The sequence below is a fragment of the Dromiciops gliroides genome, chromosome 5 (assembly GCF_019393635.1).
Source record: "Dromiciops gliroides isolate mDroGli1 chromosome 5, mDroGli1.pri, whole genome shotgun sequence".
NCBI lineage: Eukaryota > Metazoa > Chordata > Mammalia > Microbiotheria > Microbiotheriidae > Dromiciops > Dromiciops gliroides.
In genome coordinates, this window is record NC_057865.1 from 225156815 (window position 1) to 225173041 (window position 16227).

Consider the following 16227-nt stretch of genomic DNA (forward strand, 5'->3'; position numbering starts at 1 on the left):
GATTCCCCAATGAAAGAAAAAGGAACAGAGAATAGGAGAAACTGCTTTTTCCTGAGTCTAGTGAAAAGAACCTGGAAGGTATTGGGGGGGGGCAGTAACTGGGAATCAGGACACTAAAGTCTGAAACATCAGGCTCAAAGAAGCTTGAAAAGGCTTGTGTCTAGAGCATGGGTTCTATTTCAGAGTTAGTGAAATAGAACTCAAGGCAAGTGTTTGGCCTTTTCTGTCCTCAGTTTTAATTTAGTCATTCATTTTCAGATTCAATAAATGTTTTTGAGAACCTACTGTGTGCAGAGCATTATGTTTTATTTGTTATTGTGGAAAGGTTGCAAAAGAAGATAAACTTGGTCCTACAGTTTATAATGTTGAGAAGATAAACACATAAGAAATAAATAGAGAATACTTACAAAGTAAAATATAAAATGCTAGTTAAAATAACAAACAAAAGCATTGAGTGGTGCTATAAATAAGATTGAGGTAGTCAAATTGGAGTAAAGTTCATCAGGGAAGGCTTCTTAGAGGAGATGAGTTTTGAATCAGAATTTGAAGTGGAAAAGGTGAATTGACAAAGAAGGGGCAGGAAGTTTAGGAGTGAAAGTACAAGGGGTGGTCATTAGGAAATATAATTTTGGGGAGAAGATAGCAAGCAAATTAGCCTCGCAGGACTATGGAGAGATAGGATCAAAGGAAATCTGTGATAGTTAAAACAGAGTACAGTGCAAATGAGGACATAGATTCAATCCTATATCCAGTCAATTTTGTTCTGTTCCATGATCAGAAGTTGTGTCCCAACCCCATTATTCTTCATCACAAGGGGCTAGAGTAACCAGTCAAGCAAGAGGGCATGGGCTGTGGCCCTCAACGCAGCAAGGCAATCCTTTTACACATCCCTAATTAATTCACTATCCCACAAACCACAGCAGTTTTCCCAAACCCTTTCATCCTTCTTTAAACCAACCATAGCTCCTCCTCCCCCACCCTGTCAGCTGAAAACCTTTCTTTATATTTTGAAAAAACAAAAAACCTGGTTCCATTCACTAAGAGCCTCATTCTCTCTTTCTGAGTTATCAAAGTCTAGTGGCAGGGGAAGAAAGAAAGGAAGGAAGGAAGGAAGGAAGAAAGAAAGAAAGAAAGTTTCCTTGATGGTCTGGCACCAGCATCCATCATGGAACCCTTCTGCGCAAGGGTTGCTATGGCTCAAGTCTGGGTCTGGTGGGGGATTCTACCTCATGTGCTTAGAACCAAAAAGGACAAATGAAACAGACTAGAATTCCAACCCCAATTCTTGAGGTCATAGAGCCTAATAATAAGAGGAGGGAAAGATGTTCTTTTCCTCACTAGCTCAGTTCCTGCCCACACCATGGATCTTTACCCCCTCTGTATGCTTCAGGAGAGGTAGAAAGAGACTGTTCCTTTCTGGTCTGGTCATTTTAAAAATTCCTCATGTTTTGGGTATGCAACTATCAGAAAGAAAGCCATTCAAAAATTCCCAACAGTGAATGGAAATTATTCTTAGTACTTTTTGAGGAGTCACTTTAAAAAGTGGAAACCTAGGGCAGCCAGGTGGCGCAGTGCATAGAGCACCAGCCCTGGATTTAGGAAGACCTGAGTTCAAATCCGACCTCAGACACTTGACACTTACTAGCTGTGTGACCCTAGGCACGTCACTTAACCCTCTTTGTCCCACACAAAAAAAAAAAGAAAAAAGAAAAAAGTGGAAACCTTTCTTTAAAAAGAAAAACCTGGAAAGATTTCAAGTGATACACAGTGAAGTTAGAAGAACCAGGAGAACATACTACACAGTAACTTTAGTATGATAGGATGGTCAACTGTGAATGCCTTAGCTATTCTCAGTAATACAAAGATCTAAGACAATTGCAAAGGATTTATTTTATTTATTTATTTTTTGGTGAGGCAGTTGGGGTTAAGTAACTTGCCCAGGGTCACACAGCTAGTAAGTGTTATGTGTCTGAGGTCGGCTTTGAACTAGGGTCCTCCTGAATCCAGGGCTGGTGCTCTAGCCACTGCGCCACCTAGCTGCCCCTGCAAAGGATTTATGATGAAAAATGCTATCCGCTTCCAGAAAAAGAACTGATGGAGTCTGAATGCAGATAGGAACTTGCTATTTTTTCACTTTATTTATTTATTTTTCATGTTGGAGGGTTTTGTCTGTCTTTTTGTTCACAACATGACTAATATGGAAATATTTTGCATGATTGCACGTATATAGCCTATATCAAATTCCTTACCCCCTCAAGGAGGAGGGTGGAGAGACAGGGAGGAAGTTGGAACTCAAATTTTTTTAAAATGAAAGTCAAAAAAATTTTTTACATTCAATTAGGAAAAAAAATAAAATATTTTTTAAAAAATAGAAACCTTGGGGCAGCTAGATGGCGCAGTGGATAGAGCACCGGCCCTGGAGTCAGGAGTACCTGAGTTCAAATCCAGTCTCAGACACTTAACACTTACTAGCTGTGTGACCCTGGGCAAATTACTTAACCCCAATTGCCTCACTTAAAAAAAAAGTAGAAACCTTAATGAGTAGAGAAAATTTGCCAGCTGAAAAAACAAAAACAAAAACCCGAGGCATCCTTAAGTGAGAAGAAGCTTCCTCTGAATATAGGTAAGACTGAGCCTAGATCCCCTACAGAGAAGCATGTTTTAAGCCCAAGTTTGGAATCTTCTCAATCTAGGAGCCACATGCCCGTGGGGAACAGTCAGGAGAAGTGTGGCTCACTCACTTGATAGGATCACTGTAGCATGTTAGCAAGTATCAAAGTTAGAAAAGTGGCCTCTCAATTGACAGTTATATTCCAATCAATCTATGAGAAACATTTGAAGAAGGCAATTTTACAGCCTATGAAAGGGTTAAGACTTGAATTGAGTGACAAAGATTATATTGAGATAAATTAAAGGGATAAGTTTGAAGTTTCCTAAGGAAGTTGTTGGTTTCACAGGAAAGATTCACCAACTGTTACTAGAGTGTGTTCACTGACTGAAACTAAATCTAGCTTAATTTAAAGTTGTAGCAAATACTGGCACCCTGCAAACTTTGACCCCTCAAGCAGCATGGGCAGAAGTCTACAGGAAGATTGAGGGATGTATTGTACAAGTGCAATATAGGATGTGCCTAAGCAGCAATTGCACAACCTCTACCTCTCTAACCATTCCAGAAAAGGTCAGAACATTTATTTGATTTGTGATGGAAGACTTCAGAAACCATCTATAAGTACTGATGGTTGGTCAATGGCATCATCAAAGAATCCAGCTGTCCTGATGCATCACCTCTAGTGTTGACATGAAAGAAGGATGGGAAGATATGAAAATGTTTTTTGGATTTTGAACATGAGAACTCAAATGGACCAGTACACTATGCCAAGAATTCAAGTTGCCCTTTCCATCTATGAGTCATCCAGTGGTTCTCCATGTTGTAGTTACACTGTAGGAAGTATCAAATTGTAATTGCCATCTTTTTGCCTCAATTCTTGCCTAGCTTTGGATCGATGAATGGGTGTTGTCTCAGACGGACTGACACCTGGGAAAGACCTTAGCTTAAGGTGGCCACTACATCTGGTGCAATCTCCGTTATCCTGACCTATGTCTTTTTTTTTTTGTGGGGCAATGGGGGTTCAATGACTTGCCCAGGGTCACACAGCTAGTAAGTGTCAAGTGTCTGAGGCCAAATTTGAACTCAGGTCCTCCTGAATCCAGGGCTGGTGCTTTATCCACTGTGCCACCTAGCCGCCCCCCTGACCTATGTCTTGCCACTGGACTTAGATGATTCTGGAGGAGAGAGTAAAGATGATGAATTTAAACATCCCTGCCTCACTTAAATCCAATTCACTTGCAAGTCAAGACATCATCCTCCTGATATCACTGGTTTTTTTCAAGAACAAAGGATGAACAACAACAATATGGCAGAAGAAGACAAAGAGAAAACCACATATACATTTTTATCAGTTCAAATGTATGCTCCAATTCATCTCAGTGGCATGCAAAAATAAACCAGCTTAAAACTGGTCCTCAGGAGTTGATGTTTAAATTTTCAGTGTAAGCATTTATATCTGGAAAATCACCAAAGGGTACCAATCAGGGCTTGATATATTATTTTATTGATTGTCTAGACAAGAAATTGATGGAGAAAATGTTAATAATGCATATAAGATTTTAAAATGTGTCATGAATACACTTCCCCATCCCCCAGACAGTTGTTAAACATTTGCCAGCATACCACTGGGGGCTCTTGCTACTTTCCAATGGGTGATAAAGAAACTGATCAGAGACATGAATTACCTGAAAGGGTTGTGACTACAGACTCATTGTCTTTGGAAAAACATTGAGATAGACTGATGAAAGTGTTGAATCAGCTAGAGGAACTGTCTGAAACTTTCAATTGGCAAATGCTAATTTTTCAGACAGCCATTTTGCTTTCTTGTTCTTTTTAATTGAAATGTTTTTTGTTACTACCTTTACAATATTGCAAATGTCTATTCATAATTCTTCAGGCCCTCTATGAGATCTAATCCCTTAAATCTATTTCTCACTTCCACTTATGTTTTTTAGTTCATACCTTTGTGGTCTGATGGTTTTCCTTACCTTATTCAACTTAAGTCTGAATTTTGCAGTAAGAAACTCATGATCTCATCTACAGTCAGTTCCAGGTCTTATTTTAACTTACTGTATAGCGCTTCTCCACCTTTGGCTGCAAAATATATAATCCATCTAGTAATTGACATCTGATGATGTCCATGTGTAGAGTTGCCTTTTGGATTGTTGAAATTGTTATGATTAGCCAGTTGTCTTGGCAAAACTCTACTAGTAAAAAACAAAACAAAAAAACAAACAAAAAACCACACCTCTATTAGTCTCTGCCCTGCTTTATTTTGTACTCATAGTCCAAACTTGCCTCTTATTCCAACTATCTTTTGATTTTCTACTTTAGCATTCCAATCCCCTATGATGAACATGACATCTTTTTTCTAGGGTTATTTCTAGAAGATGTTGTCAGTCTTCATAGAACTGATCAACTTTGACCTCTTTGGCATCAGTGGTTGGAGCATAGACTTGTATTACTGTAGTGCTGAATGGTTTGCCTCGGATTCAAACAGATATTATTTGGTCATTTTTGAGATTATACTCCAGTACTGCTTTTCTCATTGAGTATGAGGGCTACTCCATTTCTTCTTCTTCTTTTTCTTTTGTTTTGTAGGGTAATGAGGGTTAAGTGACTTGCCCAGGGTCACACAGCCAGTAAGTGGCAAGTGTCTGAGGCTGGATTTGAATTCAGGTCCTCCTGAATCCTGGGCCAGTGCTGTATCTACTTACTCCATTTCTTCTAAGGTATTCTTGCATAGAATAGTATATGTAGTGATCATATGAATTAAATTCATCCATTCCCCTCTATTTAAACTCACTGACACCCAAGATATCAATGTTTGATCTTTCCTTCTCCTGTTTGATCAGCTCAACTTGGTTTATGGATCTTACATTCCAGGTTCCTATACAATATTGATCTTGGCAGCACGGGACTTTTCATCACCAGAGGCATCTGCAGCTGAGCTTCCTTTCACCTTTGTCCCAACTGCTTCTTTAGTACTGGAACTACTTGTCCTCTGATCTTAAGAATCTTCTTGATGAAGGTGAAAGAGGTGAGTGTAAAAGCTGGTTTGAAGCTTAACATAAACAAAAACAAAACAAAAAACCCAAGATCATGGCAACTGGTCCCATCATTTCCTGACAAATAGAGGGATAAAAATGGAAGTAGTGTCAGATTTTATATTCTTAGTATCAAAGATCACTGCAGATAGTGAATGCAGCCATGAAATTAAGAGATGTTTGCTCCTTAGAAGGAAAGCTATGGCAAATCCTGACAGCATACTAAAAAGCTATTATTTTTCCAGTAGCAATGTATGGCTGTGAGAGTTGGACTATAAGGAAAGCTGAGTGACACAGAATCTACACTTTAGAACTGTGGTGCCAGAGAAGACTTTTGAGAATGTCTTGTACAAGGAGATCAAGTCAGTCAATACTTAAAGAGATTAATTCGGGGGCAGCTAGGTGGCACAGTGGATGAAGCACCAGCCCTGGATTCGGAAAGACCTGAGTTCAGGTCCGGCCTCAGACACTTGACACTTACTAGCTGTGTGACCCTGGGCAAGTCACTTGGCCTTCATTGCCCCACCAAAAAAAAAAAAAAGAAAGAAAGGAAGGAAGGAAGGAAGGAAGGAAGGAAGGAAGGAAGGAAGAAAGAAAGAGAGAGAGAGAGAGAGAGAGAAAGAAAGAAAGAAAGAAAGAAAGAAAGAAAGAAAGAAAGAAAGAAAGAAAGAAAGAAAGAAAGAAAGAAAGAGAGAAAGAAAGAAAGAAAGGAAGAAAGAGAGAAAGAAAGAAAGAAAGGAAGAAAGAGAGAAAGAAAAAAGACATTAATTCAGCCTACTCACTGGAAGGTCAAACACTGAAGCTGAAGCTTAAATACTTTGGCCACATAATAAGACTCATTGACTCATTGAAAAAGACCATGATGGGCTGCGGCTGCAGCCATGAGTATGCTCAGGCTTCAGAAGAGGCTTGCCTCTAGTGTCCTTCGATGTGGAAAAAAGAAGGTATGGCTTGACTCAAATGAGACCAATGAAATTGCCAACGCCAATTCCCATCAGCAGATACGGAAGCTGATTAAAGATGGGCTGATCATCCGGAAGCCTGTTACTGTGCACTCCCATGCCAGATGCCGGAAAAATACTCTGGCTCGACGGAAGGGCAGGCACATGGGCATTGGTAAGAGAAAGGGTACTGCCAATGCTTGTATGCCTGAGAAGGTGACCTGGATGAGGCGAATGAGGATTCTATGGTGGCTACTCCGAAGATACCGTGAATCCAAAAAGATTGATCGCCATATGTACCACAGCCTGTACTTGAAGGTGAAGGGTAATGTGTTCAAGAATAAGCGGATCCTCATGGAGCACATTCATAAACTGAAGGCAGACAAGGCCTGGAAGAAGCTCCTGGCTGACCAGGCTGAAGCTTGCCGGGCCAAGACTAAGGAAGCACGAAAGCGTCGGGAAGAGCGTCTACAGGCTAAGAAGGAGGAGATCATCAAGACTTTGTCTAAGGAGGAGGAGACCAAGAAATGATTCTCCCCTATCTCCTCTGTACATAGTACCCTTCTATTTGGCTCATAAAATAAAACTTGACAGACTGTCAAAAAAAAAAAAGAAAAAAAAAAAGAAAAAGACCATGATGTTGGGAAAGATTGAAGGCAAAAGGAAAAGGGGATGGCAGAGAATTAGTTAGTATCATGTAAAAAACAAACACGAACTTGGACAGATTTTGAGAGATAGTAGAGGATAGAAGGGCTTGGCATGCCATGGTCCATCAGGCCATGAAAAGTCAGATATGACTGCGTTACTGAACAACAACAACAACAGTTTTTCAGAACCTCTCTCAATTATGTGGGTCACATAGAATCACAGCAAGGCATGCTCACTGGCCCAGAGGACATAAAAACCGTCTTGGATTGGCCATGTCAAGTGATGGGCTTTTCTAGGATTCTGTGGCTATTATCACAAATTTGTTAAGAACTATGCTGCTATTCTCTTTTTGTAGTGGCAAAGAACTGGACATTGAGGGGGATGCCTATCAATTGGGGAATGGCTAAACAAGTTGTAGTTTGTGATTGTGATGAAATACCATTGTGCTATAAGAAATAATGAGCAGGAAAGACTTATATGAACTAGTACAAAGTAAAGTGAGCAGAACCAGGAGAATATTGTACACGATAACTATTGTAGGATGATTAACTGTGAATGCCTTAGCTATTCTCAGCAATACAAAGATCACAGACAATTCTGAAGGACTTATGATGAAAAATGCTATCCACTTCCAGAGAAAGAATTGATGGAGTCTGAATGCAAATTGAAGCATACCATTTTTTATACTTTATTTTTTTCATTGTTTTGTCTGTTTTCTTTCACCACATGACTAACATGGAAATATGTTTTGAATGATTGCATATGCATAACTTATCAAATTGTTTGCCTTCTCAATGAAGGGAGATGGGTAGAAGGATGAAGAAAATTTGGAACTCAAAAATTTTACAAAATGAATGTTAAAAATTGTTTTCACATGTAACTAGAAAAAAATAAAATATTTAAAGCTGAGAAAAAAGAACTATGCTGCTATTGCTAAATCACTGAATGACCTTACTTGTGGACATATGAGCATTCCTATATGCCAGGAACAAAAAAATGAATTGGAATATGAGACATATAATTTAGACATTTAGGCACTGAACTATTACATTGTTCATATAATGGTAACATGTATCTGATGTAGATGTTCCTATGGGATGATTTATCTGAGTCATTGAGATAATAACTCTTGATATTTTGAATGTTTATTTTGATTATTGTAACATACACACACAGATTTCAAGTGGTCCTCAACTGATTTTGTAAGGGACTGGAAATTTTTTGGCCAAGAAGGTCTTCTTTTTGTTAGGGCATAGACTCCCCTCTCTGCCTCAGATATTATTATGTTGCCTTGGTGAGCTGAAAGTAGCTTCCTATGGATAGGCAGATATCACTCAGATTTCCTCATTTTCCTTTGGCTTTTGTGGGGACAGCCTAGGACCTAATGTCCAAGAGTTCTGAAAATAGCTATATTCCCCCAGGCCACCTATTTACAGTCTGGCTGTTGCAACTATCATACAGGAAGTAAACCCTGTGGAGAAGGGTTCTACCAACCTTGCCACCAACACCAAATCAACTATCAACAGGCATGTAAGCACAAGAGCACTGGGAAGAACAGTGTAGCCCCGAGGCCAGTAGCCCTTCATTCACCCCAACAAGCAACTCCCCTTTCCCCCAGTCATCATCCAGGACAGCAATTCCTCTAGACATCTAATCTGGTAGGTGCTGCAGCCCTTGCCTCAGCAGTTATAGCTACTGAAGACCCAGAATAGAAGTTCTCACCACCAAGATCTTTAACATTGTCAAAGAGCTCACCATCAGAAATGGACATAAATCTATAGTTTTATCAGTGGAAATGATACTAAAGATATACTACCATTGGCCTTGGCACTATACCCCAAGGATCAGTGTGTCTTTCCACTGGACTTGCAGCTGTAACCTACATATGTCCTCTTTCCCAATTAGAACGTGAGCACCAATTTGGAATTATTCAAATAAAGGAACTAAAATGTCCGCAAACTTTCACCCAGAGATTCCACTACTAGGCTTATGCTTTAAGAAGGCTATTGATAAGAAAAGTCCCTACATACAGTACACCAAAATATTTATAGCTACACTTTTTGTGATAGCAAGGAATTAGAAGCAAAGCAGATGCCCATCAACTGAGGAATAGCTATGCAAACTGTGGTAGATGAATGTAATGGAATATTACTATACTGTAAATGCTGAATACAGAGAATTATAGGAAAAGCTACATGAACTGATGCAGAGTGAAGTAAGCAGAGCCAAGAAAACAATATATACAATGACTATAACAATGTAACCGGAAAGAACGCCCCCCCAATCAAAAGTGAATGTTGCAAAATTATAAGGAACAAGCATAAGAGATCCTCATCTAGCTCTTTGAGGAGAAAGGAGGTCCACAAATATGGTACATTATACATTTTCAGACATTTTCTGATGTACTGATCAGTTGTGCTGATTTTTCCTTCTTTTCTTGTCTTTGAAAATATTGTTATATGGAATAATTCACTGGGAGGGGAAGGGGAAAGGGTACTGGAGAAAATTATGGTGATGTAAAAAACCAAATGACATTAATAAAATCTTATTTTTAAAAATAAAGAATGTGGGGTGGCTAGGTGGTGCAGTGGATAAAGCACCGGACCTGGATTCAGGACACCCTGAGTTCAAATCCGGCCTCAGACACTTGACACTTAACTAGCTGTGTGACCTTTGGCAAGTCACTTAACCCTCATTGCCCTGCAAAAACAAAAACAAAAACAAAAATAAAGAATGTGAGCTACTGGAGATAAGTGTCCTCTATGATCCCAGATCCTCTATGATCTGGGTCCCATTAACTGTTCCGTTGCTGTCTCCCCGTCTTTGGATGTCACAGTGCTTTCTATATAGTCAGTGCTTAAATGCTGTCTGGTTCATTCATTTTAGACTGAGAGTGAGAATGATTTCCTGAGGTCACTGATCACAGGATCTGGGGCAGCTAGGTGGCTCAGTGGATAGAGCACCGGCCCTGGATTCAGGGGACCTGAGTTCAAATCCGGCCTCAGACCTTTGACACTTATTAGCTGTGTGACCCTGGGCAAGTCACTTAATCCCAATTGCCTCCCCCCGCCCCAACCTGATCAGGTGATCTTTTGGAGCCGCTTAGATCAGGATGATTACCAGCCAATTCGAGATGGACAAGGGAGGACTGGCCAAAGGGACTGTTAAAACAGTGGTTGGGGTTGAAACAGCTGAGGGTAACTGTGATGATCTTGGGTCCCCCGCTATCACTGGGTCATCATGACGTTGCTAGACCCCTTTACCCCTGGAGTTGGGAATCCACTTCCCATTTATCAGTTCTTTACTCATTTCCTGTTTTCCCCTCAGATTCTGGGGAGGGGAGGGATGGAGAAAAGCTTCTTGTTTCTTTCTTGACTGCCAACCAAAGCAGCCAGTATTTTGGAAGCTTTATTCTTTTGTTTTTACGCCTATGCTATTTAAAGCTTTGTAAAAACAACAAAACTAGACGGTGAAAGGGAACAGAGGAAATTTTGGTGTTTGTTTTATTTTTTTTTCTCTCCAATGTACGCTGTTTGGAGGATAGAGACGATTAGAGATAGTCTACTATTCTTTGTTTTTGTTTTTTGGTTTTTTTGGTGAGGCAGTTGGGGTGAAGTGACTTGCCCAAGGTCACACAGCTAGTAAGGGTTAAGTGTCTGAGGCTGGCTTTGAACACAGGTCCTCCTGACTCCAGGGCCAGTGCTCTATCCACTGCGCCACCTATCTGCCCCCTGTCTACTATTCTTAATAATTATCTAGAGTACATATGAATTGTACCCCTGGACCTTTTCCTCGAACCCAAGGAGACAGACTGATAAAGAAAGCGGTGAAAAGCCACAGGTCTTGGTGGGAGGGAGGAAGTGGGTGGTGGGTTTTTGCCTGAGGATGCCTTGGCCAAATTGGCATAAGTACTAAGCTGTTGATAGCCTTGCTGCGTGCTGCATTAGACAAGCCTTGCCCGGCGCAGCAGGGGTCTAACGTTGACTAAAGTCTCTGAAGCTTTCAGTGGATGAGGCGACTAGCTTCCCATGGTATACAGGCACACACAATGAAGCCCTAGTTTCTCAACGACACCACCCCATTAGACACATACCCCTGCACCCCAAAGGCACTGGACAAGCCAAAATGCAGCAAGGTCCTGATGAGTGTGAATAACGAACGAATTCGGTGAAGCGATGACACTGAATTGAACTACAAGGAGACCTGAAGATGGAGGCATCCACTTGAACGGCCCTCGGACAGAGCAAACCCACGCCTCAGAATTCCAAATGCTGTTAAGTGACATCAGAGGGTCGTGCAAAGGAGAACCCAGTGAAGTGCTCCACATCTAGATAAGCAACACCTTGCCTTTAACTGATGAGTATGAAACTACAATCCCCAGAAGCCTCCGCGATCCCCGTCCTTCCTCCACCTTTCACCCACCCTCTGTAGCATGGCAACGGCGTGACGTGACCCGGGGACCCGAATTGGAGCTGCAGCGGCCGCCGGCTTCAGTCTCCGCCAAGCGGGCTGAGCGGGAGGAGTGGTTGCAAGGCACAGCCCCTAGCCCCTCTAGGCCAGATCTCGCTCCGGGGCTTCTTCCCCATCCGGCTGCCGCTCCCAGCCTGCAGGGGTGGGGAGGGCAAGACCGGCTCTTAAGGAGAGGGCGAAGAAGGCAGCAGCGCGCAGCGCGCATGGCGATGGCGGGCGCGCGGCGGCTCCCCGCTGGAACGCGCGCGGCGGCCCGGCGCTGCTGCTGCCTCCGGCCGGGCGCGCGCCCCGCCCCGCCCCCGGGCTCTCCAAGAGGGCTGCAGCCAATGAGGTGAGGCCGCTCTCAAGTCAGAGCCGAAGCGGGTTAGGGGGACCTGTCTGAGGGAGCCACGGAGCTGAAATGTCGTGTCCCTCCCTGCGCACGTGCCGCCGCTTCCCACGCGCCTGGTGGGCCCCACGGGACCGATCGAGTCTCGCGCGGCCCACGACCGGCTCGCCAGCTCCCCTCGAGGGGCTCCGCTTCGGCCCCCGCGCCTCGGCGTCCTGGCCCCGCCCCTGGCCCTGTCCTCAGCCGCCCCCGACCTTTAGCACTCGTGACCGCTTGGCAAGGGGGCCCGGAGGGCTGCAGCTGGTGCTGGGGGCGGGGAGCAGGGATCTCACCCGGCTGACCTTTCCTTTAGGAAGACCCCCCTCGTCCGGGCAGCAGGGAGGACTTGGCACTGGTCCAAGGGGCTCCCGGAGTTCTGTGAGCAGCCCCGGCCGGGCAGGCTGACCCTGGCTCCCTCCTCTCCCCCAGGCTCTTGTCTTCCTGCAGCCTCCTGCTGCCCAGAGCTGTCCAGGCCTTGGGGGCTGAGGCTGGCCTGTCCCACTGCCGTTCTTTTATGGGCTTCGCTTCCCCATTCACCAACAAGCGCAAGGCCTACTCCGAACGCAGGATTATGGGGTGAGAATCCCCTGCCCGACCCCCGAGTGGAAAGGAAAAGAAAAGAAACCTATATGAGCCAGGGTACCCCACAATGACACGTGGACCACGTGGCATAACCTACATTACTTCAGAGATTTGACCACTAGCCACAGAGCAGAGATACAAAGATTAAACACAGTTCCAGGCCACTGATGCTCTTTTTCCTACTCCTGTTTCCTTCGACCTCTACGAAATTATCAGTGGCCAAGACAGCACTGACTTGTCACAAGACATTTGAATATTTCCCAATGGCCCAAGGATTAAACAAACCAACCTTTTTCCAGTTCTGAGTGCAGCATTGGCCTAATTTTCAGTGTATTCTCTTGGTTTGAAATTTGCCCTGTGGATTGGGGGTGGGGGGTTAGTTGATCTCTGTATTCCTGGGATGGATATGGGTTGTTTATACATGACTATATATAAACAGTGGTGAGGGTTGCCAGGAACCCAGACCCCATACCTAGATCCTTGGCCCCTCTCTTTGAACCCCCCATGCCCCCCAATTACTCCCAGGTACTCAATGCAGGAGATGTATGAGGTGGTGTCCAATGTCCAGGAGTACAAGGAGTTTGTGCCTTGGTGTAAGAAGTCTTTAGTGGTGTCCAGTCGAAAAGGTTACCTGAAGGCCCAGTTGGAGGTTGGCTTCCCCCCTGTTGTGGAACGTTACACCTCAGCTGTCTCCATGGTCAAACCTCATATGGTCAAGGTAAGGCACTGCTGAAGTTATTTTCTGTTCCTTTACTAATGACAGCATTGAATTGACTAATTTTTATTTTCTTTGTAATTTCCATTTCACATTTTGGGCTTTGCCCAGTGTAATTATACATTGATTGACAATCCATCTTTCTACCAGGCTGTTTGCACTGATGGCAAACTCTTCAACCATTTAGAGACCATCTGGAGGTTCAGCCCTGGTCTTCCTGCCTACACGCGCACTTGCACTGTGGACTTTTCGGTGAGTCATGGTGCTGCGGCTGGAAACTGCTGGATAGAATGGTTAATTCTTAGCCCCGAGTCGATTCAACAAGCATTAAGCATTTATGTGCCGGGCACTGTGCTACGTTCCAGCTACCACCTACACCACAGGTGTCAAACTCTCAGTGGCTGCCCAGCTGTCAACATAACTCCCCAATGCAGGCTAAATTAGAATAAAATTTAATTGGGAAATCTTTAAAAAATAAATTTTGGGGGGCAGCTAGGTGGCACAGTGGATAAAGCACCAGCTCTGGATTCAGAAGGACCTGAGTTCAAATCCGGCCTCAGACACTTACTAGCTGTGTGACTCTAGGCAAATCACTTAACCCTCATTGCCCCACAAAAAAAAAAAAGAAAAAAGAAATTTTTTAAATGCAACATTTAAGGTTTTCTGAGTCAATATGTGACTATCAGGGATTTTGTTTCTATTAGTGCTGGGCCTGGAGTCAGGACTTAAGTTCAGATTCAGCCTCAGACACTTACTAGCTATACAACCTGTGGCAAAACCATTTACTTCATTTACCTGCGTTGTGAGAATCAAATGAGATAACTGCAAAGCACTTGACACAGTGCCTAGCACACATAGTAAACACTATATAAATGTTAGCTATTATATATCACAGACCTAGGCTACCAAGGGGCATACTTCTTAGGGCACAGCTTCTTAAACTGTGGGTTGAGACCCTATATGGGGGTCACAAAAAATTTGCAACAGTAAAAGTTATATACCATTTTATACACCTGTATCTCTGGGGTTGGATAAAAATTTCTCAGGCAAAAAGGGGTCACAAGTGGAAAAAGTTTAAAAAGCCAAGACCTGTCCTGGGGGGACTGCCCTGTTTGAAGTCATACTTCTCTGCCTACTACGTAGTTTGTTTTTGAATGGTTTACTGTGTACTTTGAAAGACAGATGTGGTTAAAAGCTTTGAAGACTAGCATCATTGAATTTGTTTAAGGAAGTTTGTCTCCTTTTGCCCCATCCTTAGATTACCTTTGAATTTCGATCACTGCTTCACTCTCAACTGGCCACCATGTTCTTCGATGAGGTCGTTAAGCAGAATGTTGCTGCCTTTGAACGCCGAGCAGCCACGAAGTTTGGTCCAGAGACAGCCATCCCCCGTGAACTCATGTTCCATGAAGTGCACCATACTTGAGACCAGCCCCATAACTTATTTATTTGGTTTGATCTATGCTCCATCATCTGGGGCAAGTCTTGTGTATGTCTGCCTCCCTTCCCCCCTGCCCTAAAGTTCTGGCTCTCAGGGGAGAGAGAACTCAGGAATCTGGGGTGAGCTTCTCAATTAGGAGATGCTGAGGGTTAAGGGAGATCCCCAAGAGTTGGCTAGCCTGGCTGCAGGAACTGAACCTTATATACCTGTCTCCTTCTGGAAACCGAACTCAGAATTGCTGGGATTTTATCTTTGGTTGTGATCTAGGGCTCCATTCCCCATCAAACTTAAGCTGCCTCAGTGTCTCTGGAAGGGTAAAGCAATCCCAGGTCTCCAGTAAAGCTATATTGCACTGTTCCTCTCTCTTGTTAAGGAGCTAAGGGGATAGGGGTGGTCCCTATTGTTTTGAAAAAGAAGCCTTATGAGGGAAAAGTAATTTCCAGTTTGGAATCCAAGTATCTGAAATTCTATCTAAAGTCTGGTTTCCAAAAAAGGAAATTTTCCCCACTTGGCTAACATGTAGGATGTCTGAGAAGTTCTTTCCCCCTTGCAGGGTGGAGGGGAAGCTATGAGTAAAGCTGCATTTACTTCTAGCCTGTCCCTTTCTTCCACTTGGGCTGAGTGTTTTGATGAAGAGCCAATAAACCAATTGTGTGAATTTGATTTTGTAATGCTTCTTAGGTAAGGAATACAGGACAGGAAGAGAACTCAGTGGGGGAAAAGGTAGCCCTGTACAGCAACGTCTTTGGACACAGTGTCCCTGCTAACTATAGCCCCACATTCCCCTGGCTGGGGCTCACTATCCAGGCCCTTCTTCACTATTTATAGCCTCTTCAGAAGGTCAATTGTAGCAGGAACCTAGTGGGGGAAGGGGTTGGGAGGTAGTGGAACAAGTGAGGAGGGATCCGGACCAAGCATGTGCCAGGCATGAGAGCCATTAGAACTTTTTTGGTGTGATAGTCCCTCTGCCATTATGGTAAAGACTCCTATGGACACTTTCTTAGAACGATGTCTTTAAATGCAAAAAATAAAATACATGTGAGTACAAAGGAAAACCAATTTCAGTGAAGTCAAGTTAACAAAATACCCAAGAAGGTTCACCTTGGAACCTCCCTGGGAAACAGGAAGACCTAATTCCAGTGCTACTTCCAACACTACCTAGCTCTGTAAAATAGTGGGTTTTTTTCTTCTTTTTTTTTTTTTGTGTGTGTGAGGCAATTGGGGTTAAGTGACTTGCCCAGGGTCACACAGCCAGTAAGTGTTAAGTGTCTGAGACCGGATTTGAACTCAGTTATTCCTGACTCCAGGGCCAGTGCTCTATCCACTGCACCATCTAGCTGCCCCTAAAATAGTGATTTAATCACATGAGTTGATTTAAAGCACTATCCACATGTCAAATGCCCTGCTT

General features: G+C 43.3%; 2 protein-coding genes across 2 annotated transcripts; both read left to right on the forward strand.

Annotated features, from left to right (window-relative positions):
- The first annotated feature begins 6536 nt into the window (after positions 1-6536).
- On the forward strand, positions 6537-7208 carry LOC122729230 (60S ribosomal protein L19-like). The gene has a single exon (XM_043967970.1). The coding sequence runs from the start codon at positions 6537-6539 to the stop codon at positions 7125-7127; it is 591 nt and encodes a 196-aa protein (XP_043823905.1). The 3' UTR covers positions 7128-7208.
- Positions 7209-11702: 4494 nt separating this feature from the next.
- COQ10A (coenzyme Q10A) lies at positions 11703-15482 on the forward strand. The gene is made up of 5 exons (XM_043965136.1): positions 11703-12045; positions 12511-12657; positions 13189-13381; positions 13529-13630; positions 14637-15482. Exons 1-5 carry the CDS (start codon positions 11918-11920, stop codon positions 14802-14804), a joined length of 738 nt encoding a protein of 245 aa, XP_043821071.1. The 5' UTR covers positions 11703-11917; the 3' UTR covers positions 14805-15482.
- The last annotated feature ends 745 nt before the right edge of the window (positions 15483-16227 follow it).

What these genes read in the sequence shown, in the direction of transcription:
- LOC122729230 (XM_043967970.1), top strand. Translation starts at nt 6,537, where the DNA reads ATGAGTATGCTCAGGCTTCAGAAGAGGCTTGCCTCTAGTGTCCTTCGA.
- COQ10A (XM_043965136.1), top strand. Translation starts at nt 11,918, where the DNA reads ATGGCGATGGCGGGCGCGCGGCGGCTCCCCGCTGGAACGCGCGCGGCG. An exon ending in TCCGAACGCAGGATTATGGG is followed by an intron (nt 12,658 to 13,188) that starts GTGAGAATCCCC and finishes AATTACTCCCAG; the next exon opens with GTACTCAATGCAGGAGATGT. An exon ending in CTTGCACTGTGGACTTTTCG is followed by an intron (nt 13,631 to 14,636) that starts GTGAGTCATGGT and finishes CCCCATCCTTAG; the next exon opens with ATTACCTTTGAATTTCGATC.